The following is a 23,112-nucleotide window of genomic DNA, read 5'->3' as shown; positions in this document are numbered from 1 at the left end:
GATAGGAAGGGGAGGGGAGGGGAAGGGGAAGGAAGCGGAGGGGATGGGGAGGGGAGGGGGTAGGGAGGAGAGGGGAGGGGATGGGAAGGAGAAGGAAGGGGAGGGGATGGGGAGGGGAAGGGATAGGGAGGGGAGGGGATGGGGAGGGCAGAGACAGGAGTGTTATTACCAAGCACAGCGAGCTGAAGTTTCAGTGAGAGCCCTTGTCTCAAGAGAATAAGGCATAGAGTGAAAGAAGAGATCCCTCACGATCCTCCAGTCTTCAGATGCTTGTGTGTGGGCATGTGCTCTTGCACACATGCAAGTGCATGTGCACACACAAACACACACGAAACCCAATGGAAATACGAGTTCAGTATGTAAAAATGTGCATTTCTTTTTATGGTTAAATGACATTCCACTGTCTGGAGGGAGCACCATTCACCCATTCTCCTACCAAAACTTACTTCCAGGTTTTGTCGATTGTGAATAAAACGGCCATGAACATTTATGTGGTGGAATAAGCCAGACTCATATATATGTGTGTAGATTTTTGTCATTGAGAACCGGGAAAACTCTGAATCATTATAAAACACAATTCCTAAAATATAGAATGAAATTAATGCACTTGCATTCATTTAGGGCTTTTCTTCTGCAATGGTATTTTTGTTCTAAGATGATGATGAGTTTAATGTGTGCAGAATCCAACAGGTAACCATGGATACTCTGTGTTTGCACTATCTTTGATATCATTAGCATGGAAGAAAGGACATGCAGACAGACACTCGGCAGAAGAGATTGTCGTAGGCTTGAGTTGATGGCATGTCAGTCTGAGCTCATGCTGTTTGCCTTATCAACAAGCTAAAGAAAAAACGAGTACAATGGTTTCCCCCGATAGAGTGATGCATTCGATACAGTCCAGCACCCATTTATGGAGAAACTCAGCAAACTGGAACTCATATGGTGGGCAAGCAATATGAATAGTCATTTCAGCAAATATGGGTACTAAAGAAATGTTAGGAGAGATGGCCAGTGTTGTCAGTACACACAGTGCAGTATCAGAATGGCTGAAACAGAACCGCGACAACTCCTTACGCTAATGAGGATGTGGAGGAGTCAGACCACTCTTGTTTTGCTGGTAGGAATTTCAAAAGGTAAAGTCACCCTAGAAAATAACTTGGCTGTATATTATTGAACACATGGGCCGGAAAGAGGGCTTGTGGTTTAGAGTACTTTCTGCTCTTACAGAGTACTCAGGTTTGGTTCTCAGCACCCACATAGCAGCTTATAACCACCTATAACTTCAGTTCCAAGGAACCTCATACCGTCTTCGGGCCACTATGGACACCAGGGATACACATGGTGCGTAGAAATACATGCAGGCAAAACAGTTGTGCAAAATAAATAAATATTAAAAAAAAGAAAAACAACTACTGAATGTGTGTCTCAGGTGGGCATATTTGGTTAATCCCAACACTCGGGGCAGAGGCAGGTGGATCTCTGTGAGTTCTAGGCCAGCCAGGGCTGCATAGTGAGATTGCTTCAAAAACAACAAAACCTGAGTATATGACATCACCCATATACCTCAACAATGGCACCCCTAGCCATCGCATAGATATGGAGATCTCTGTGTACGCGACAGCCTGGGTAGATCTCTAGGAACTGTGCTGGAGGAAAAGAGCCAATTCTAAAGGGTCGCATATTGTGCCGTCCCATTTATATAACACACTTTAAAGGTCAGAATTACAGACAGGCCAAGCAGATTTATAGGACCCTGGGATAGATTGGCTTTGTTTCCTGGATGAATTCATGTCAGATCCCAAACATGATGTCCTAGTTAGGATTACTACTGCTGTGGTGAAACACCATGACCAAAAGCAATTTGGTCATTTGGGGAAGAAAGGGTGTATTTCACTCAGAGTTCCATATAACCCTTCATTATCAAAAACAGTGAGGGTAGGAACTCAAGCAGGGCAGGAACCTGGAGGTAGGAGCTGATGCAGAGGCCATGGAGGGGTCTATAAACTGACTTGCTCCACATGGCTTGCTCAGCCTGCTTTCTTGTAGAACCCAGGACCGCACCACCCACAATGGGCTGGGCCCTTCATCAGCAGTTACTAATTAAGAAAATGCCCAGGCAGTGGTGGTGCATGCTTTTAGTTCTAGGACTTGGGAGGCAGAATCAGGTGAATCTCTGAGTTCCCTACTAGCCTAGACTACAGAGTTCCAGGATAGGCAGTGCTACACAGAGAAATCCTGTCTAGAACCCTCCAGCCACCCTACCTTCTCAACAAATGCCCTACGGGTTGCCTACAGCCAGATTTTATGAAAGCATTTTATCAATTAAGGCTCCCTCCTCTTAGGTAACTATAACTTGTGTCAAGTTGACATAAAACTGACCAGCACACACTGATTTTTCTTTTGACAATGTGTCTAGGTATCTGCACATGAGTGCAAGTGCCCTCAGAGGCCAGAAGCATCAGGGCTTCTGGAGCTGGAGTGACAGACAGGAAGTTGTAAGCTGTTGGGTGTAGTCCAGCTCCAGTCCTTTCAAGGATAGCACATACTCTTAACAGCTGACCCATCTCTCTGGTGCATTTTTGTTCTTCAGTGAATGTGTCTTCTCTTGTTTCTGTCAGGACCTAACATTGTTGTACTCATACGAGCATCCAAAGCAACGTTTGCCAAGGTTACCTCCTTCCATCCCCTCTCCTACGTCCTGGCTGTCAGAACGGGAGTCGGAAATCTGCAACCTCTGGGACACAGGTAACTTGGTTACGTATGAGATTTTCTTCAGAAACAAAAGTAAGATGCTCTAGAAGGGAAGATTACACAAATACAAGATTTGATTTTGAAATTTAGCAACAGTTGGCTTTGTTGGTTTTATAAGAAAGCAGGTCATCAAGGGCAGGACTGGTATGAAAAACCCAGCCCATGCAGGACCCTCAACTCCCATTTTGTTGGTCACCTGCTTCTGGGATTCTTAGCTCTTTCTCTTCTTTTTCATTTTGTTTAAAAATTAATTGCAAGCCTTACACTTTCTTGAAAGCTTTAAAGGGTAGAACTAATTTTCTGTTCTTAAAAAAATATTTATTTTCTTATCTTTATATGTGTAAGTCTGTATATATGTCTGTGCACCACATGAGTGCTTTGTGCCATGGAGGCCAGAAGATGGCGTCAGATCCCGGCTGTCTGGAGTTATAGACAGCTGTGAGCCACCGTGTGGGTGCTGAGTACTGAGCCCAGGTCCTCTGCAAGAACAGCCCTCTCTCAAGACCAAGTTTAGTATGTTTTGTAGTGAACCTTATTTCTGATGAGGTTTAGTGAATGAGATCCTTCTAAAGCAGGCATTAAGTGGAAATGTGAACGAGCATAATGAATAGCACCAATCCCACAGCTTACTCAGTCATCTCCTGAATCATTAACTTTAGAAAAGGGCACAGGAGAAAGCTGGGATCCAGGAGAAGCAGAGTTGCCACAGACTCAAAGCCAGCGTCATCCAAGCCAACCTGGATTACAGTATAAGACCCTGTCTCAAAACCCTTGGGGGAAAAGGGCACAGGATAAGTCACACAAAATGACACCAAAGTCACCTCCAGTAAGTGACAATGTTGAGTCCCGCCTGGGCTTGGCTGTTGTCAGGAGTCCCTGGGGTCTGGCTCTGGTTGAACCTCTCTCTCCTGTCACTGCTCTGCATGAAGTCCCAACTTGCAATATACTTTGGGACTGGAGACAAAGCCCAGGCCTCGTGGCATGCGTGCTAAGTGCACACTACACACCCAGCCTCATCCTGATTGCCATAGACTCCTCCAGATTTGCTCAGCCAGAGGGGTGACCCGTCCATCACCAAGACATGAGAGCAGGCATCCTGAGTCCCTCTGAGCACTGCCTCATCTGTCTTTTGCTTTTTAGCTTCTGGTTGTCCTCTCCTGACTCACAGGGCTGGCTGCTCATGGTTTAGGTTCTCTCTTTGTCTGTTCTTGGACCTTATACCTCAAAGTTTCTCCTTCTACAGATCTGCAACACCCAAAATTGAAAACTCACAGTGTTTGTATAGACTTCCTGTACAAGCACACATTTATAAATGGTTTCTATAAATTCTTGTGAGAACTAAGAGAATAATTTTAATAATATTTTCAATAAACATAACAAAAACTTGGGTTTATGTGAGATGGCATTAGCACAGATAATTGTTGTAAATGGCTATAATCCAGGGGCAGCTTACTTGACATTTAAATCTGTCTGTCTGTCTGTCTTTGAGACAGTGTCTCTATGTGTAGCCTTGGCTTGCACAGAACTCATAGCTTTTCATTCCATGCAATCCTGGAACTAACTCACAGAGAACCACCTACCTCCGCCTCCTGAGTGCTGAGCTTGAGGGAGGACGAGCGAGTGCCACCACATCTGCCTTGCTTAGTGTTCTTCTGTGGCCCTGTGAAGCAAACAGCTCAACTCTAAAAGCTTGAAGGAAGAGCAATGGGGAAAACTTTCCTTGCATTCTAACATCTCTGAACATTTTTTTCCTCCTAACATTTCAAATATAGACTTTCTTTTTGGGAGCAGCTTTAGATTCACAGCAGAACTCAGTGGAAAGTGCAAAGTGTCTCTGTGCTCCTGTGCAAAATACACATGGCTTCTCACTAACCACATTTATTACAGTCAGGCTTGTATTGGCACCACGGTCATTCTAAGTCCCATTTCTCTCTCTCCCTCTCTCTCTCTCTCTCTCTCTCTCTCTCTCTCTCTCTCTCTCTCTCTCTCACACACACACACACACACACACACACACGCACACACACTTGGTGTGGGTATGGACACGTGACATACATACACTATTACCATACAGTGTGGCCTCATTGTCCCAAGGTCCCTCTGTGCCCCTCTACCCACCCCTGCCTCCCTCAGTGCTGGCAGCCACCAACCTCTTTACTGTCTGCATTGTTTTTCCTTTCTTAGAATGTCAGAGCACTGGAGTCATGCATAGGAAACCACTTTAGATTAGCTTCCTGCTGGGTGTGGTGGGGCACAACGTGAATCCCAGCACTTGGGAGGCAGAGGTAGATAGATCTCTGTGAGTTCAAGGCCAGCCTGGTTTAAAAAGCAAGTTCCAGGACTGCCAGGGCTACACAGAAAAACCTTGTCTTTAAAAAAGAAAAGAGAAAGAAAGAAAAGAAGGAAGAAAGAAGAAAAGGAAGGATTGGCTTCTTCGAGTCTTGAAAGTTCTTCTCATGGCTGGATCACTCCTTTCTTCAGCGTGCAGAATAAGACATCTCAGTTTAGTGATTCACCCACTGTAGGACACCTTGGTCACTTTTCGTTCTGTGGTATAAAGCAAGCAGCCAGGGTAGGCCTCTGTGTGAATATCGATTTTCCTTCTAACACTTCAGCACATGTGGAGTAGAGTGTAGATGAGAACCAGAGACTGCCCTGAAGGGAAGCTGCAGAACAGGGTATGAGGAGATGCCTCCATGTTGTTCTTAGCCAGAACCCATGTCAGGCAGAGGGGCTCTACCTGTTGTTTTTAATATATGTGTATATGGGGTGTGTTTGTGTGTGTCTGTGTGTGTGTGTTCATGTATGGGCATGTCTGTACAAGTATATGTACCTCTCATATGTGAAAGAGGCATGAAGTTGATGTCAGGTATTTTTCTAAGTGGGTGTCCACTTTCTTTACTGAGGCAAAGTCTCTCAGTGAACCCAGAGCTCACCAGTTCCTAGTCTTGTTAGTCCGCTTGCCCTGGGATGTAGTCTCTGCCGCCTGAGTGTTAGCATTACAGGCAGGCTCCATGCCTACCCGGCTTCCATTTGCAGCAAGCACTTTATCCACTGAGCTGTCTCTCCAGACCCTTTTCCTATTTTTAAGCCTTTCTTTTCTCCAGCCTTTCCCCGGCTTGCTAAAATGCAGATCCTAGCATTTCACTTCCCAGCTCCACAACTGTCAACCGCTCTCTGCTGCCAGGGAGATAAGTCTAAGTTTTTCATATTGTCATATGAAATTTCCATAGTTTGATCCCAGCCACTCGTTCAGGTCCCCTTTACCCCAAGCAGCCAGTACTCACAGGCTCTGCGACATCCTGTGTGTAGTCCCTTTTCTTTAGACTGTCTTTGTTCCAGGGTACCATGCTGGTCTAAATTTTGTGGTGTAAATACCATTTATTATGTTCATAGATTCTGTGGGTCAGGAATTAGGACAAGGCCCAGTGGGGATGACTTGCCTCTCCCATGATGGATAGGTCTCTGAGCTGAGGCTCTGAGGACTCAGAGGCCAGGCCAGGAATCTTCTGAAGGCTTGCTCCCTCATGTGTCAGGCTGTTACTTCTGGCTATCCACTGGGAGGCCTCAGTTGCTCTCCACATGAGCCATTTATGTGGTCTTTCCACGTGGGCCAGTGAGAGCTTCCTCACAGCTTGGCGTCTGGGTTCCCAGGGTGAGCATATTCTGTCCAGGCAGAGAGCAGAGGCCCAGCAGAAGCTGGATAATCAATCTCAGAAGCCATGCCATTGTGCTTCCAGTATGTTCTCTTCATCCAGGCAGTCACAAAGTCCTGCACAAGCTCAGGAGACAGGGCTATAGAGTAGACCCTCCACCTCCCCATGGAGGGCCATACCACATTGAAAGAAAAAAGTACTGGGGTGAGATGCACATTGGTATGTGCCAGTATGTGTGTTTGGAAAATGTCAGTCAGCTTCCAGCTTTCTATCAAATGATAAACATTTGACAAAATCCTATTCAAATAGCAAAGTCCAATGAAAATGTCACAGCTGTTAGAAAATCTTTCTGTGTGCTAAGCAAGGTCTCATTTCAGTATGGTCTCATATGACTTCCCCATACCTCTGTTAAGGTATTTTAAAATTTTAATTTTGATCTATATAAATTATACTTGCTTTATAACTACATGAGTTAATGAGTGAATACACTCATTAGAAACAGAGAACACTGGAAATCAAGGCATTCCACATCCTGATGTCTCTTACTCAACACTGTCCTCTCTCTCCACAAGATCAACAGTTAGTAATTTGGTGGGTATTTTCTAGACCTTTTTCTGTGTATTTGTACAACATATATTTTGAATTATATACAGCTATAACTTTATTTTGTTTTAGAACATTATTCTATATTTTTCCTGAAATTATGTGAAGTTTAAGAATACTACTATGTTGTGGGGGAGGGGGTGGTTGGAAAGATTACTCAGTGTTTAACGCACTTGCACTTGCTGTTCTGTCTGAAGACCAGAGTTCAGTACACACACAAACACACACACACACACACACACACACACACACACACACAACCACTTGGTCACCCTTGAGTGTTTGTCACTAGGCAGAGATTTTTCTAATCTCCTGTAATATCTGAATATATAGCTTATTCCCCTGCTGGTTGGCATGTTGATGTTTGATGTATGGTATTTTTTTCACTCATAGTTATGGCTTTGGTGAATAGCCTTGTACACATACATGTGTGTTCTTCAGGGCGGAGTGTTAGAGATGGCTTCCCTCAGCTGTACTGTGTGCCCATTTTCATGTTCATCTTTGCTACCAGTTAGCTCCTCAAACATCAGTGCCAACTTGAGCTTGCAGTACACAAGAGCGCCCATCCCCACACACCCTCACTAACACTTGATATTTTCAAGCCTTATATTTTTATCACTTGTATGAAAGTTGCAGTACATAGCTGATATAATTGGAATATTTCCACGTATTGATTGGATGTTTTTATTTCCTCCTCTGTGGCTTGCCTATTTATATAATTAACCCATTTGTCTTGTGTATTGTTTGTTGTTCATTTGAATTGATTTTGTAGCATTACATATATATGCACATATAATTTGTGTCTGTAATTTGTGTTGCAAATCGCTTCTAGGTTGTGGCTTGTCTTTCAGCTTTCTCAGTGATGTGTTTAGAGAAGTTTAAGGATTCTTCCCTTCATAGCTTGTGAGTGTGTGTTTCATAGGGTGAAAAACAGCTGTCAGGTTAGAGGTGTGGCTCAGTCAGTAGAGTGCAGGCTACACAAGTGTAAGGACCTGGGTTCAGATCCCCAGAGTCTATAAAAACCTGGCACAAAATGGACATCTAACATAACCCCCAAGGAGATATGAGAAGCCCTCTTTTGAGTTGTTGGTCAGGGTTGTCCAAGAGAAACTAAAACACAAAACATTATAGTCATTTCTGTTGTCCTTGGTTGCCCCCAAGAGGTAGAAGGTAGGTCCCTGTTCCTGAAGACACGGGGCCCAGAGGACCTGAGCTGGATCTGACCTGAAAGCTTCCTCCTTAAGGACTAGCTTTCATGGTACCAGAAGGTGCCATGCAGCTTCCAAAGGAGGGAGACAACCAACAGTGCTACACAGCTATGATGCCTATGGACCACACCAACACCAGCGTGGCTCAATGATACTCAGGGTGTGGTAGTGACCTGCATACTGTGGCAGTAACCAACAGTTTTCTAATTGAGCTTAAGGCCCGCTCAACAAGAAGGAAATTGTGCCTGGCTCTGGAAACCTAGCCAACTACTCAAGGGCTCTGAATTCATGGATCTTGGAGGAGAGTCTACAATCGTCATATTAATAAAACAGCATAGTCCCTAGCTAAATTAGAACTATGTATCTTCATGCCCACAGCTAAGTGTCGTTCTCACCCCTCATCAAGGAAATGTCTCTTTGCCACAGAGGTTAACCATTGCAGAGCCATAGCCAATCAAAATACAGAGTTGTGAAACCCAGTCCTACTGATACATCTGCAACTCAACTCCTGCACCTAAGGCTCAGGGGTTATAACAGAAGAAGGGTCAGAAAGACTGTACAGACCAAAGAAACAAGATGTTTACTGAGAGATGATGCCTCCTAGAAATATCAGAAGATATTCTATACCCGCGAAGTCACACCATCATGGCTGCCTAAACAAGACTTGAATATGGACAATACCAACAGATGTGCTAATGTGGAAAGGAGAAAGCTCATGAAGCCTCAACCCTAGACAAAGAACTACAGGCAAGCAAGGACTACTGAGTGCAGAGGAAGTTGTCTCCCTTAGGGATGAGTCCCTAATTAGTTACTCAACACCAAGTGGTCAGTCCTGAAGACGTGCGTACAAGTAACATTATACAGACTGATCAGGTTGTATGTATACGAGAGAGAGAGAGAGAGAGAGAGAGAGAGAGAGAGAGAGAGAGAGGGAGGAAGGGAGGGAGAGAGAGAGAGAAAGAGAGAGAGAGAGGGAGAGAGAGAGAGAGAATATGAATCTACAATTAAAACAAGACCATGAATTTGGAAGAGAACAAGGCAGGGAAGGCGATACATGGCAGCGTTTGGAGGGAGAAAATTGAAGGCAGAAATGTAATTATGTTATAATCTCAAATTTAAGTTATTTAACAGGAAAAGCTGGTATAATGCATGTATTCTTATAATCATAGCTTTAGGGAAAGGAGGCAGAGACAGGTAGACCCTTAAAGTTCACTGGCCGGCCAGCCTAGCCTGGTAACGGTGCTTGCTGCCACGCCTGACAGGCTAGAGTTTGCTCCTGGAATCCACAGGGTGGAAGAAGCGAGTGGTCTTGCACCAGCTGTCCTCTGAGCTCCACACACAGGCCAGGGTGCTCACAGCCATTGTTGTTCTAGGTATTATAATTTATACAAAAATATAAAAGTAAAGGTGGCAAGAGATTGAGGAAAGATACTAGATATCGACCCTAGTCCTCCACACACAAGGGCGTGAACCTAACATGCACACACTATGCATATATATAAAACACTAAACACACCTTCTAAGACTGGCCAAGTTCATGGGATGTCTTCACCCCATCGTATTTTTATGGCTTGAGTTATGTCATCCATCTTGGTTTCAGCTGTCTGTGAGAGGTTGCAGACAGCATCTTGGCCGGCCACTTCTCTCACAGTGCTTATGGCTTAGTCCTCTTCACCCATTCTCTGGGTGGTGTGGCCGAGGTGGGGCATACTCGCATGCTCATATATACTTGCCTGTGCATGTACGTGAGGTGTGACGTGTCCTGAGTTCTACATTGGCTGTATCCCTTTATCTTTTCTACTTTTTTTTTTTTGAGATAAGTTCTCTCACTTAACTTGGAGCTTGTCATTTTGGCTTATTTGGCTGGCCAGCGAACCCCTGCAATACACCTGTCTTACCCTCCAGTGCTGTGGTTACAGACACATGTGGTGACAGCTAGCTTTTATGTGGGTGTGGGATCCGAACTCGTGTCCTCAAACTCACATGCAAAGTATTTACCCACTGAACCATCTCCTCAGCTCCTCAGTGATTGATTAAGATTGAAGAATCTTGAAGTGATTCTGTAACCTGCACTGGCAGTGAGTTTAACGACTTTTCCTGCCCACCCTCGTGTCGCGCAGTGACCACGACGAAAGTAACACACCTTAATACTGTTCCCAAGAGTGACCACAGCACTTCACTATTACATAAATGATGGCAAAGTGACAGTATTCCTCCCCACCAGAACAACGCAGACTTTTATTTCTGTCTTGGTGATTTGATGCAGATTTCAAAACACATTCTTCTACGTTTCTGTCCAGCTCTCTAACTTACCCTGTCAACAGATGGTTCTGATTTCCATGTTCTGAGTTTGGCAACTTCAGCCCATGGCAAAAATAAGATAAGAAAGCTATTCTGGTGAGGCCTTCCGTTCTGCTCCTTGTCCTTGCCTTCGTCCGGTTATATTCTTTCCTCGTCACCTGGTGTTAGACCCTTAGCATTCACCTCCGTACATGGCTATCACCCCTCGCTGCTGCATAGCATTTCCCTGTAGATACACTCTGTCGTATCTACAGGGTGTCACTGTGTGTCATGTTCGTTTGTTCTCTGTTTTGTTTTATTTTCAACTGCACGCAGGGATTATATGAACTCACATAACTGGTTCAACACTCCTAGATCTCGTAGACAAGAAATTCTCCCAGCCAATTATTGGTAAGTTAAATACAGGCTCCTTGAAAACACCTGACCATGCCAGATTGTTTTCTAAAGACCTAGTTTCTACAAGTTCCCCCACTGCCAGCCCCGACCTTGTCATGTTTGAAAAGCCGCCAAGGTAATGGGTGAGATGATCTCACATTTGTTCTAAACTGGTATTTTTTTTGAATGAAGTTGAGCATGTTTTCGAGTGTGGAAACATTCCACACACTGACTCACCCTGCTTCCCTGTGCGAAGCATCTGCATGTATCTCTTGACCATTTTTCTGCTTGGTTGTTTGTCTGTTTCCTAACTGGTCTATAGGAGCCTGCACCCGGGTGGGAGGCTGAGCCCGCCATTTCGTGTGTGGTTTGCAGCTCCCCGGCGCTCTTTACACTGCAGATGGAGGCCTTGCAAAACACAAGTTCTGAATTTTAATGAGGCAGAACATTCTTCCTTATGATCCCAGCATTTGTGTCCTCTCTGATTTGAGACATTTCTTCCTTGCCCTGGGAGCATGAGCATAACACTATATGAGCCAATTTCTAAAAAATAGTTTGCTTCACACAAATAAAACACTAACACACAGTTGATGGTGGTATGTAAGTGAATTAGGCATCCAGTTTTTCTACATATAAAAGCTGCCCAAGAATCATTAATTGAAAAGTCTGTCCTTTCCCCCAGTGAGCCACAGGGCCACCCATATTCTAAAGCATCTTTCGTGTGCACACAGATGTGCTCCTGGGCTCTGCTTAGAGCCATCAGGTATGTGAAGGCAACTGTCTAGCAGTTTTCATTTCTAACAGTTTTCATTACACTGTGTTTTTAACTGCTCTTGATGGACTTTCCGTCAGCAGCAGTGACTGCCCACCTCTCTACTCTCCTGCATGAAAGTATGTCGAGTTCCTTAAAAATTCCACTGGAGTTTTGATTAGCACAGAATTGAATCTTTAAAACAATTTATAGAAGCAAAGTCTTTACAACAGCAAAGCACCCCATTCACTTAATTCTTACCCTCTGTATTTATATTTTTTACATACAGGTGTCTTGTAATTTTGGCTAGATTTGGTCCCTTGTGCTTAATATGCATGTGCTTTCAGCGCAAGATGGTACAATTATGATTTTTCAATTTAAGGTCTAAAATTTCACTTCAAATTTGGAAATGTGGTCTTTTCTGGGATAACAATCTGCCCCAGATTTGGTGGTGGTGCTGGCCAGAGGCTGAGAGCCCGAGTCCCCAGTCAGCCCTGTGATCTTATGGGAGGGACTCTCCCTGGTGCTCTGCAGGATTCTAAGATGGCAGCTAAGCGCCGCATATTCCTGCACTGTCAGTTTGCTCTATTTTCAGTTGACAATGGCTTGATCAGGTCCACTTCATCAGGATTGCCTCGAGTCTTGAGACATAGCTCTGTTTTCATGGCTACCCCAAGAAGCTTCATTATTTCATTTTCTGTTTGTTGATGGTGCAGATGAGTGGAATTAATTTTTTGTATATTGATTATACTCTTATCTAAACTCTTAGCAATTTCCTTGATTCATGTATATAGATTCTTCTGAGTATCTCATACTGGAAACCACATCATCTGTAAATAATGGAAGACATAGTTCTTCACTGGTAAACTCTATGTCTTTTGTGTTTGGCTCTCCCACCCCCTTTCCCCCCCAACACACATACACACTTCACACACACTGGGTAATAGCATGGCCAGGGCTTCTGAGACCTCGTCCATACCTACAAGAAGTTGGTGTCAACCCCAACTAATCAGAGACATTCACTGTACACTGTATACTGTATACTGTGCACTGTACATTGTATACTGTACACTATATACTCTACACTGCACACTGTATACTGTACACTGTATACTGCACACTGTACACTGTATACTGTATACTGTGCACTGTACACTGTACACTGCAAATCCCCATTGTTAATTATCAGCAGTTTCTATCAAGACTGTATTTCAGATTTTCTCCATTTAGTATCTGATTCGATATCTACATATTTCTCTCTTTTAAACTATCAATTTTATAAATTGATTATTTCTAAATATTAAAACAATCTTGAATTCCAGAGAAAGACCTCAATTGGCCTGGTAAATTCTCTTTTCTGCTTATTTCTGAATTTGGCTTAGCAGTGTTTTGTTCAGGAGCTAAGCATGAGTGTCTCAAGTGGCATTAGGACTATCTTCTCTCTGATTCGCTTTGTTGTGTTTTGATCCTGGAGGAGTTTTCTCCTTTTTATCTCCTGGATGGAGTTCTGTAGTGCTGAAAAGTCAGGTGCTGTGAGGCACAAGGGGAGCCCTGTAAATGTTCTGACAGTGTGGTTTGTCCTCAAGACTGCAGGTGGGGATGACACTCCCATATGGATCCTACCTTGTTGGATTGGAAGAGGGCCATGTGAACCAGCCTTGGTACCTCACTTGGGGTGCAGCGTTATCTTCCACTTTAAGCAGTTTGGGTAGTAGTGTTCATGGTCAGGAGGACACCTTTCATGGTAAAGAGATCACTCAGGCTGGAGGGATGGCTCAGCGGTTAAGAGCACTGACTGTTCTTCCAGAGGTCCTGAGTTCAATTCCCAGCAACCACATGGTGGCTCACAACCCTCTGTAATGGGATCTCATGCACTCTTCTGGTGTGTGTCTGAAGACAGCTGCAGTGTACTCATATAAATAAAAATAAATAACTAAATACTATTTTAAAAGAGATCACTTGATGAGGGAAAGTTGCCACTGCCTCTGACTGAACAGAGCATTCCCCAGCTGATGTGGGAGCACCTGCTCCACAGTGGATGTATGCTGGCAGGTCTTCATTCATAGGGACATGAGCGTCCTCTCCTCAAGTACATGTCCTCAGAGTTCCGTCTACCAACCTTCTTGTCACCAGTCTTCTTATCTTCTTCTTTCCAAGCACCTGGTAAGGATCTCGCAGCCATTGCTCATGGATTCCTGTTGATTCTTCTCTGCATCTTGCCTTTTCCCTTGCATCAGATGAAGATGTACTATCTGCGGGGAGAATTTTCCTGTTGAAGTTCATGGGCATTTGAAGTGGGACTGTAATTTGGCCCCTTCACTTCTGAGCAATGTTTTGTAGGCTTCCTTAGAAACTAGTCTTATCCCTCCCCATAGTTGCAGTGAGGTGCTCTCCATGAATCTGTGGGTGTAAGCCGTAGGAGCGGCAGCTGTGGTGTGGCATCTCTGCCACCAGCCTGTGGTGCTTTCACAGGCTCTGAACTGGCTTTACCTGTGTCATACGGACAATCTAATTTGGCAGTGGAGCGCTGGTGTACATATCTAGCTTTGTGCTCCATAGGTCAGGTAGCAGCCATTTGTGGGGGACACAGTGGCTTGTTGTTCTGTGGTCAGACATTTGGTCTCTTTTCAGGGCCCCATTATAAACCAAGAGTTGTTCTTCAAGTGGACAGTAACCATAGGCAGAAAGTATGGCTTTGCACCAGTGCTAGAGAGGCCAGCCCCATGATTTTCTTCCAGGGCCTGTAAGAGGTTCCAGAGAGCATGCCTGTCTGCCTCAGGCACTTGCAATCCTATTGGCTCCACCAAGCTACATAGCTCAGCACTCAGTGAGGCTTGTCTAGGAGCCCAGACCTGCTGCAGAGCCTTGCCTTACTGTAGTCTTCACTCAGTACAAGTAGTGGCCAGTAGAACAGTGCACCATGCTCTCCGGAACCCAGACAGGCTGTGGATGTGTGGCTTGTTCTTTATGTTGGGCAACTGAAGGTGCTCACAGTTTTTCTGTCGTGTGTGTGTGTGTGTGTATGTGTGTGTGGGGTAGGGGGGGTCCTTCTCATTTGTCCAGGTCACTGAGTACTCTAAACCTATCATAGATATTGCAGGCCCTGAACTGGAGTATACATAGCTCCAGGAGTACCTGCTGCTAGCTGCACACATTGAGTCAACATCATGCCATCAGTGGAGTGCCCAGCATGATGCTCTATGACTTGGGATGAAGGAGGTTCAACCCTTAGAAGATTCAGCAGAAACTGGGCATAGTGGCTCCTCCCTATAATCCTAGTACCCAGGAAGCTGAAAAGGTATATTACTGTGAGTTTGAGGCCAGCATGGGCAATGGAGTGAGACCTTGTCTCAAGACAAAGAAAAAAGAAGAGTTAGCATGGCTCTGAAGCAGAACAGTAAAGGTATGGCTGTTGTGCCTGTCACGCGAGGGCTGATACTGTGGTTAGTAGGAGGCTGGCAGCTAAATATTCGACACTAAGACTGTGTTGGTTTGCTCTGGTGAGCAGTGCTGGGCAGCACCGCCTGATCAGCAGCAGCCATCCTCCAGTCCATTGGCTTCTCAGCACAGGCTCATACTGGAATATGTAAGACTTGCCATTATAGTTTCTACATAATCTCCAGAAATACAGCGATGGAGTGATTATAGTGTCTCCTTGTTCTCCCTAGCTATAGCAGCCTGCCCTCCACAGGCGCTGGAACCTCCATAACGCTCTGTCTATTAGGAAGTATGCATGTTCCCTGTACCTTCTGAGACCGTGCAGCATGGTCTCATGGTGAGGTGGGTTCCAGGCTAAGATTCCTGCACTACCCGATTTCCATAAATCCCCTGTGGCTGGCAGATTGTAGTGACACTGTTGGGGCTCCAGGAACCAGTCCCTTTAGAGTCTCTATATAATAAGATATGGAAATGTGTGTATTTCCCTTTCTATGACAGCTGTAAATGTCTCCTGGTGCCTCTAAAGAAGGCTACGCGAGCGTGTGTGTATGTGTGTGTGTGTGTGTGTGTGTGTGTACACATGCATGTGAGTATTCACACCTAGTCCTACTCATGCAGCACAGGCTCACACTTTCATCCCACTGTGGTTTTATAGGCCTTCCTGGATATTAAACATCTCCATCCACCTCCTCACCACTAATGGTGCCTTTCCCTCCCCCGTGAGTGTTCTCTGTAGCACTTCTCAGCATCTGACAGACTGCATAGCTTATGAGCCTATCTAAAGGCACGTAACCCTCAGGTGTCACAGGGAACCCACCGCTAGTACAGCACCAGGTTTGGATCCAGCTCTTAGGCAATTCTAAGTATGTGTGTTGCTTTTCCAAACAGCGGTGTGAAATTTGCATGTTCTTTTCATGACCAGGCTCATTTCTTAGTGCCTTTTGTTTGAGGGCAGTCATTATGTTCCTTCATCTCTTCCATGAAAGTCCATTATGCCAATTATCAGAGCATAGCAAAGCATGCCTGGGATTATGAACTGATGGAAGAAATACAAGATGCTATCAGCATAGTAACTGTGTAGTGTGGTTGGTATTAAGAAATCCAATTAAACCCATTTAGAACTCACGTTTTCTTCCTCTTTTCAAAAAATATGAGAATGGATGACTTATATGTACAAAATGAACATAAATTAAACAATGAAAGGCTTTCATTGAAATGAATGAATAGGAAGACAAACCCAACCACCTGAGTGAAGACAGGGGTAGTAACTGTTTCAGATGGAGGACTTGCAGGGGTGGGTGGGATCTAAATACATTGTATTCATGTATGAAATTATCAGAGAATATACAATAAAATTTACATTCAATATAAATATACAATAAAATTCAGAAATGCTGAGCTATGCTGGCTTCTGAACTGTTTATGAATTTTTAGCTCAAGAAGTGATCCAACCTAAATCATTTTGATGAATGCATACATTATAAAAATGTCATACAAGCCCCACTGACAGTTCCAATAGGGAGAATCGAATTCAGTGTAAACTTGAACTTGACAGGCTTACCAGAATGACCATGGTCTCTCAGGGGTGCAAGTCCCAGGCTAACTTTATTTGAATGAAACACATGGCTGTGTGCTTATTATCAAGAGTGAGTACATTATATACTTCACAACAGTTATAAATGCCTGCTGTGTGCCAGGCATTGTGCAACCTGTGATTAGCAAGAGCTCTGCTGGGTGGCACTATATGCCTATGATCTAGCACTTAAGAAACAGAAGCAAGAGGGTAGCCTGATCTCCATAGCAAGTTCTAGGACAGCCAAGGTTCCATGTCAAGGTCCTGTCTTAATAAAAGAAACAGAAAAATAAGCAAGGTTTTTGCCTTTTGGGAGATTTCAGGCTAGTGGGAGAGGACAGTATAATCAGAACATATCAGATAAATGAGATCAGAATGAGAGGACACAGTGGTAGCCACCAGAGCACCCAGCCTCACCTTGGGAGACCAGGGAAGCTTCCTGGAGAAAGTGTTGTCCAGAACAGAGATACAAGTGTGGATGATGACAAAGGCAATGGCCAACCAAAGTACTGTGTGCCTGGCAAGCACTGCATGCGCTGCAGGCTCTGAAATGCCTTTACTTTTCATCTGCATAACAAATTACTGAGATAAATGAGGAAACTCCACATGAAGTGTTTAAATATCCTGCTCAAGGTCATGGTCAACATTTGGAGAGGAGAGGAAAGATTGCCTTGGGTGAGAGGCTGGGGGTAGAGCAGGAGGGCAGGGGTCAGGGAGAGCTAGCAGCTCTGAGGAACTGGAAGCAGTTTAGGGAGACCTTGAGGCTAAGTGGGTGGCAGGAAGGGTGCCAGGCAAAGCCAGAGAGTCAAGCAGGACTCTGAATAAAGGGAGCCATAGATTCGTGTCCAAACACTCCAGACAATGAAAGAACACAATGACTAATCACTGGCCATGGTGTTGGCCAGAATAACTATAAATCTGGATATTCCTGGGTAACATGGCATGGATGGTCAGTGTCCTGATAAGCCACACTGAGGACTCTCTTCAGGTGCTTTAACATAGGACAGGATGCAGCCTGCCGCCAGTGTTAGGAGAGGGCTTCCAGCATTACAGAGCAAAGGTGGGCAGTTAGTGGGTTAGACAGACAATGGGGTATGCTCCAGGTCGCATCCTGCACTGGCATCTGCTCACTTGGAAGAATCGCCTTCACTACCCCCTCCCACATGGAGGCCAGCCTGGGCACTGCTTCCCAGACACTATGATCTCTGGCTTTATCCCTACCTGCCACTCTTCCTCATTTGTCTGATTCTGGCTTGTCTGGGTTCATCTAGGATGCCAATTCTCCCAGAAAGCCTCCCAGGCATGCAGAAGGCACAGCTTGCTACTGCTTCTCCCCAGGCTCCAGAGCAGGCCCTGCTTCTTCACACTAGTCCATAATTCTGGGAGCAATGAGTACTCCCTTAAATGCTTCTTGATGAGTAAATGGCATTGAAATGGCTCGAAGTAGAATGCAGCCATCCTTGGAGTTTTCATCCTGTGCTTTTTGCATATGCTTTAAAAAGCATCTTCAAAGAAGATCTATCACAGCTTTAAAAGGAAGGTGGCCTGCGCCACACAAAGGAAGTGCTTGGAGTTCAGGCTGGGTTCATTTGCCTGCAGAGTTGCCTTTTAAAGTTTCAGAGAACTTTCCCATCCCTGGGTGACACTTGATTGTTGTTCTAGCTAAGGTTCTGTGTGAAAGGAGGGACCGCACAAGCACAATGAATTGGAGTTAGTGTCTAGAGCACAGCGAGGGCGTGTGCCAGGGCCTTGGCCAAACCCAGGTATCATCCACTGAGCTCTTCCTTTCAATCTGCTGTGAACTCGGGAGCTGTCCCTGGTGTGGCAGGTGCCCAGAGATGTCACATCAGTGGTCATGCTTGAACACCTCACCACCACCACTAAACAGAACCGGTTCCTAGATGTGGGTCAGTCACTTAAGTCAGCAGGAAGGGCTGCAGGTGGACAGGAACAGCATCACTGCAGCAGCCAAAGGGACAGTGTTCATGTTGGATTAGCACAGGCCCCTCAGAGGCAGAGAGTGTCTTGCTGATGCTTGAGCTGTAAGGCATGGTGTTTTTAAGCCAGACTGTTAGTATGCAAAAGGGAGAGCTGTGGTTTTCAATGTTTCAAGATAACCTTCAATCTCCTTGGTTCTTCTGGGAGTTTATATCCATCTTCAACTCAGATTAGGTTAGGGTTTCTCTTCCTCCCCCAACCTCCGCAAGGAGCCTTGGCACTCTGGCTTTGCAGAGGGGGAATACCTGCTCCCCTCCCCGGTGTTTAGGCATTTCTCCAGTGTGGCCTCTGGTGAGAGGAATCTCATGCTATCATTCTAGGATTGCCTGTCTGCCTGCATCCACTGACCTGGTCTAAGTTGACAGGCTGTGCAGGTCCATTTCCTCCTCACCCCATTGTGAGGTCTGTCTGTTACACCATCCCCTCTGCTAAACTTTCCAACTTCAGAAGCTGCTGAAACTGCTCCAGCATCTCCTGTGGCAGACTCTGAGTGGCTGGCTCGGGTGCAGCCTTCCACTCCCTTCCCTTCTATCAGTGTGATATTTCTTCTCCAGCACTCTGGGTGAAGAGGGACTGTGGGTGATGTGGGCAAGTAAGTGTTCGACCACTGAGCTACATCCCCAACCCTGTCAGTTATTAATTAAAGACTTCCATCTCTAGACTCATCATGTATCTGGCTGGGCAGTGGTGACTTTATATAGGTGGCCATGCTTGGGGGAGGATGTTGGGGATTCAGTGGTAGGTGGCTGTGGGAACAGAGACCACCTGGTAATACTTGTTCATTCTTCTGCCTTTGTGTCCCAAGTTCCTAGCAGACTCCCAGAGATGGCAATTGGGGTGTCTGGTGAATGCAGAACTGATGAGAAGAGACAGAAACAGAAGCTTGAGAGTGACCAGAGGGTTAAGACAGACGGGGACTCAGAGCAGGGGTGTTAGGGCTCATCAAATCCTACTCAATGAAACTAAATGACTTACTAATTGAGGTACTGTTTATCAATGAGCACCATGGTAAAAGCTATCCTCAGGCTTGTACACTAAATTGAAGCCAACACCCAGAGGTTGTTTCCTTTCTGCAAATGAAAACTAGAATAGCTATCAACTAGATTATCAGTTGCAAAGTAGACATAAAGTTCCAGAAGGAACGATTGGGAAATTAGATTTTAATTCAACAAATAGCTACTGGATTCCTGCCATGTGTCAGGTTCTGTGGTGGGCATGGATGTACAGCAGACCTTGTATGTCCCCTAGAAGCTTCCATTCTGGCCAAGGTAGCAGACGGTAAACAGGTAAAAGTCACAGCTGTGATACATGGAATGAGGAAAACAGACCAATAGCTTTGTGAATCTGTTATTCCTTGTGCTGGAGCGGTGGGAAGTGAGGTAGGACAGTGGAGAGGCATGGTCTGTCTGTCTGTCTGTCTTATTCTTTTCTCATATATTATACCCCACTTGCAGTTTCCCCTCCTTCCTCTCAAACACATCCCTTCTCCCCCAGATCCACGCCTCCATTTCCCTTCAATAAAAAAAGCAGGCCTCCCAGGGTTACCAACCACACACAACACATTATAATAAGAGCAGGCACAGACCCTTACATCAAGGCAGGACAAGGCTACCAGTAGGAGGAAAAGGGTCCCAAGTGCAGCAAAGAGAGTCAGAGACACAGCCCCATCCCCATTGTTAAGAGTCCCACAAGAACACTAAGCTACACAACCATAATGTCTATGCAGAGGACCTGGCACAGACCCCTGCAGGCTCTGTGACTGTCACTTCAGTCTCTGTGAGCCCCTGTGAGCCCTGCTTAGTTAATTCTGTGGGTCTTGTTCTCATGGTGTCCTTCTGAGTAAAGAAAACAGTAAGCCTGGAGGCCCAGGAGAAGAAGGTTCCTTTTTCCTTAGGTTACTAGGAGCCACATGGCTGGAGTGTAGCACAGGAAGTGGGTGGTGTGACAAGACGATTTAATCCTCAGCCCAGGAGGCAGGGGAGTGTGTGGAGTGACTGCTGAGGACAGAGGTGGGGGTGGAGTGGTGGGAGAGCAGGAGCAGAGGGATGGAGAGGCACCTGTGCCTGGCGTGGCAGCTGTGGTTGGACAGAGCCGTGGCCGTGGAGAAAAGGAGACAGGTGTTCCTAGCTGTCAAGATTTCCTGATGAGCATGTGTCAGAGGGATGACAGCGATGATCTTGCTTTGCAGCCTTTGGAAAGGGAAGGTGTAGCAGTGCCATTTACTGGGATAGAGGGGCAGCAGGGGGAGGGGGTACCTGGGGGACAGTGTGTTAGCTGGGGACAGCATGTTAGCTACGTCAGCTGTTCTTCTCTGGGAGGACTGACTGTAATCGAGGCACTGGGGACAACTAGACCAGAATGCAGGCAGTCAGTTGTCAGGATCTCTTTCCCTGAGAAACATGGTTTTTAAAAATTCTAACTCTGCTTTCTGACTGGCAATTGTATGCTGTACATTTAAGAAGTCAGATTTTTCCATTACACTGAATTCAGGCCATCGCCAGACATGCCCAGCCTTTTTAATAAAATTCTGCAAGAAAAAAAAAGTAGTAGTTGACCCCTGACCTCCTTGCTGATTACAGTTCATGTTCAAGCTGTTGCTTCATTTTTCAAGCTGGCAGTTTTAGCAAACGTGAGTGGTCCCTGGCATAGACATCTCAGTGTTGCTATCTTCCTTAGAGCAGAATGAGCATGCTGTAGAGCATCCAGTCAGCCCTCAGTCATTGTACTAGACACCCACAGGACCAGCTCATAAAGAGAAAGCCTATTTAGGATCACAGCGTTGGCGGTGTCAGTCCATGGTCAGTTTGCTCTGCTGCTTCAGGGCCTGTGGTAAGAGAGCACCTTATGGTGGGAGCCCGTGGAGGAACAGAATCTCTCACCCTCATGGTCAGGAAGCAAGAGAGAGGAAGAGGAGGCTGAGTCCCAGTCTTCTTCAAGGCTATGCCCCCAGACACCTGAAGATCGCCTATCAGGCTTCCCCTCTTAAAGGTGCCATCACCTCTTAATAATTCCACTCTGAGGACATGCCTTTAACATCCAGGCCTTTGGGAGACACCTAGCATCTCACTGTGGCCAAGAACTAGGCTTCATTCACAGTGAGCTTATCTCTAGTATGTGTCGAGAGTTTGTGTAGGTAACACCATAGTGCACTGTGGATCTCCAGAACCTCTCTAGAGAAACCTAGAGAGTTCTGCCTCAGGTTCCCTTGTGTTGCTGGATCAGCGTACAGTGTGACAAAGCTGTAGGCAGGGGGCTGCAGCAATTACAAACCTTGATGAGCAAAGGTGGCAGCAGCAGAGCTTGACTTTGGCTCGTGCCATGGTCAGCTGCTTCAAGTGAATGAGGATCAGAAGGGGCTTTGCTTCTAGGCAGTGTGTGATTCACTTAACCTAGAAAAGAAAAACTCGGAGAGGAGTCCACCATAGTTAATGCCCGTTGCCAGTCCCTTCCCTTCGGTAACCTTGGAGAGCTTAGTTATTCATAAATTCTCAACCATAGAATTGTGACAGTTCTTTGCTGATCACACCTTTAATGCCATCTCCCTGTCTTTTGTGGAGTCTGGTCACTCCTCAGGACTGTTGTGGTGTCTCCTTTCCTGCTCTCCCTCCCTGAGCCTTACATCTGTGTAACATCTTGTCACTTACCCTTCAGAACAGCCCTCCTGGCCTCTCACGGTTCCCGCAGTGAGGACCACACTGCTGCAGGTCTTCCCATCACTCAAGCAGATGAGCGAAGTGAGGCAAGGATGAGAGAAAATGTTGGGTGCATGGTTGGGTGCTGGAGGAAAATTAAAAGGACAAAATGAAAGACAGACCTGAGAGCTGACCCGTGATTGGAGCGCGTAGCCGCAAACGTAAATAAATCAAAGACGACAGGTCCTAAGGTGACTGCTGACCCAGCATCACAGCCAGAGAGCTGAGCCTTGAGCTTACTTCCTCTGCCACTTAGAAGGAAGGTTGGAAAGACACTCCACACATGTCTGTGGATCACATGATCAAAAGGTAATTAAAACCAAAATTGATATCAGTTGAAAAATAATTATAACACCTAATTTGTGGTGTTAAAATGAGAACTAATCTGTCAAGTAACTGTGGCATGCAACTGCTTTAGGACCCTGAGGACCCAGAAGGAGCATTCATATGGGAGCTTCATATATCCCTGCCTACATATGTGTATTAGGATGTTAAAGTGGGGCTCTTTCAGCCGATCTGATTTTGCTTCAGGTGATAATAATAAAGTAGACACCAGATGTCAAGTCTCTGTATGGAAGTTACTAAAAAAAAATGGATGAAAACAGACCCCAAGACTCTTAAAACACCTACACACACACACACACAAACACACACACACAGACACAGAGAAAGAGAGAGAGAGAGAGAGAGAGAGAGAGAGAGAGAGAGAGAGAGAGAGAGAGGGAGAGAGAGGGAGAGAGAGGGAGAGAGAGGGAGAGAGAGGGAG

The 23,112-nt window shown here is 45.5% G+C and overlaps 1 protein-coding gene across 1 annotated transcript in view; it reads left to right on the top strand.

Moving 5' to 3' along the window:
* The window catches only part of Enthd1 (ENTH domain containing 1), a 112,544-nt gene that overhangs the window by 50,483 nt on the left and 38,949 nt on the right, over nucleotides 1-23,112 (top strand). Inside the window, exon 5 of the mRNA XM_028790018.1 lies at nucleotides 2,619-2,745. Within this exon, the coding sequence (XP_028645851.1) occupies nucleotides 2,619-2,745 (127 nt within the window). The remainder of the gene's footprint in view (nucleotides 1-2,618; nucleotides 2,746-23,112) is intronic.

Source organism: Grammomys surdaster, unplaced genomic scaffold (genome assembly GCF_004785775.1).
Source record: "Grammomys surdaster isolate TR1022 unplaced genomic scaffold, NIH_TR_1.0 125852, whole genome shotgun sequence".
Classification (NCBI taxonomy): Eukaryota; Metazoa; Chordata; class Mammalia; order Rodentia; family Muridae; genus Grammomys; species Grammomys surdaster.
Note: the sequence above shows the minus strand (reverse complement) of the source record. Positions and strands in the feature narration are given on the sequence as shown.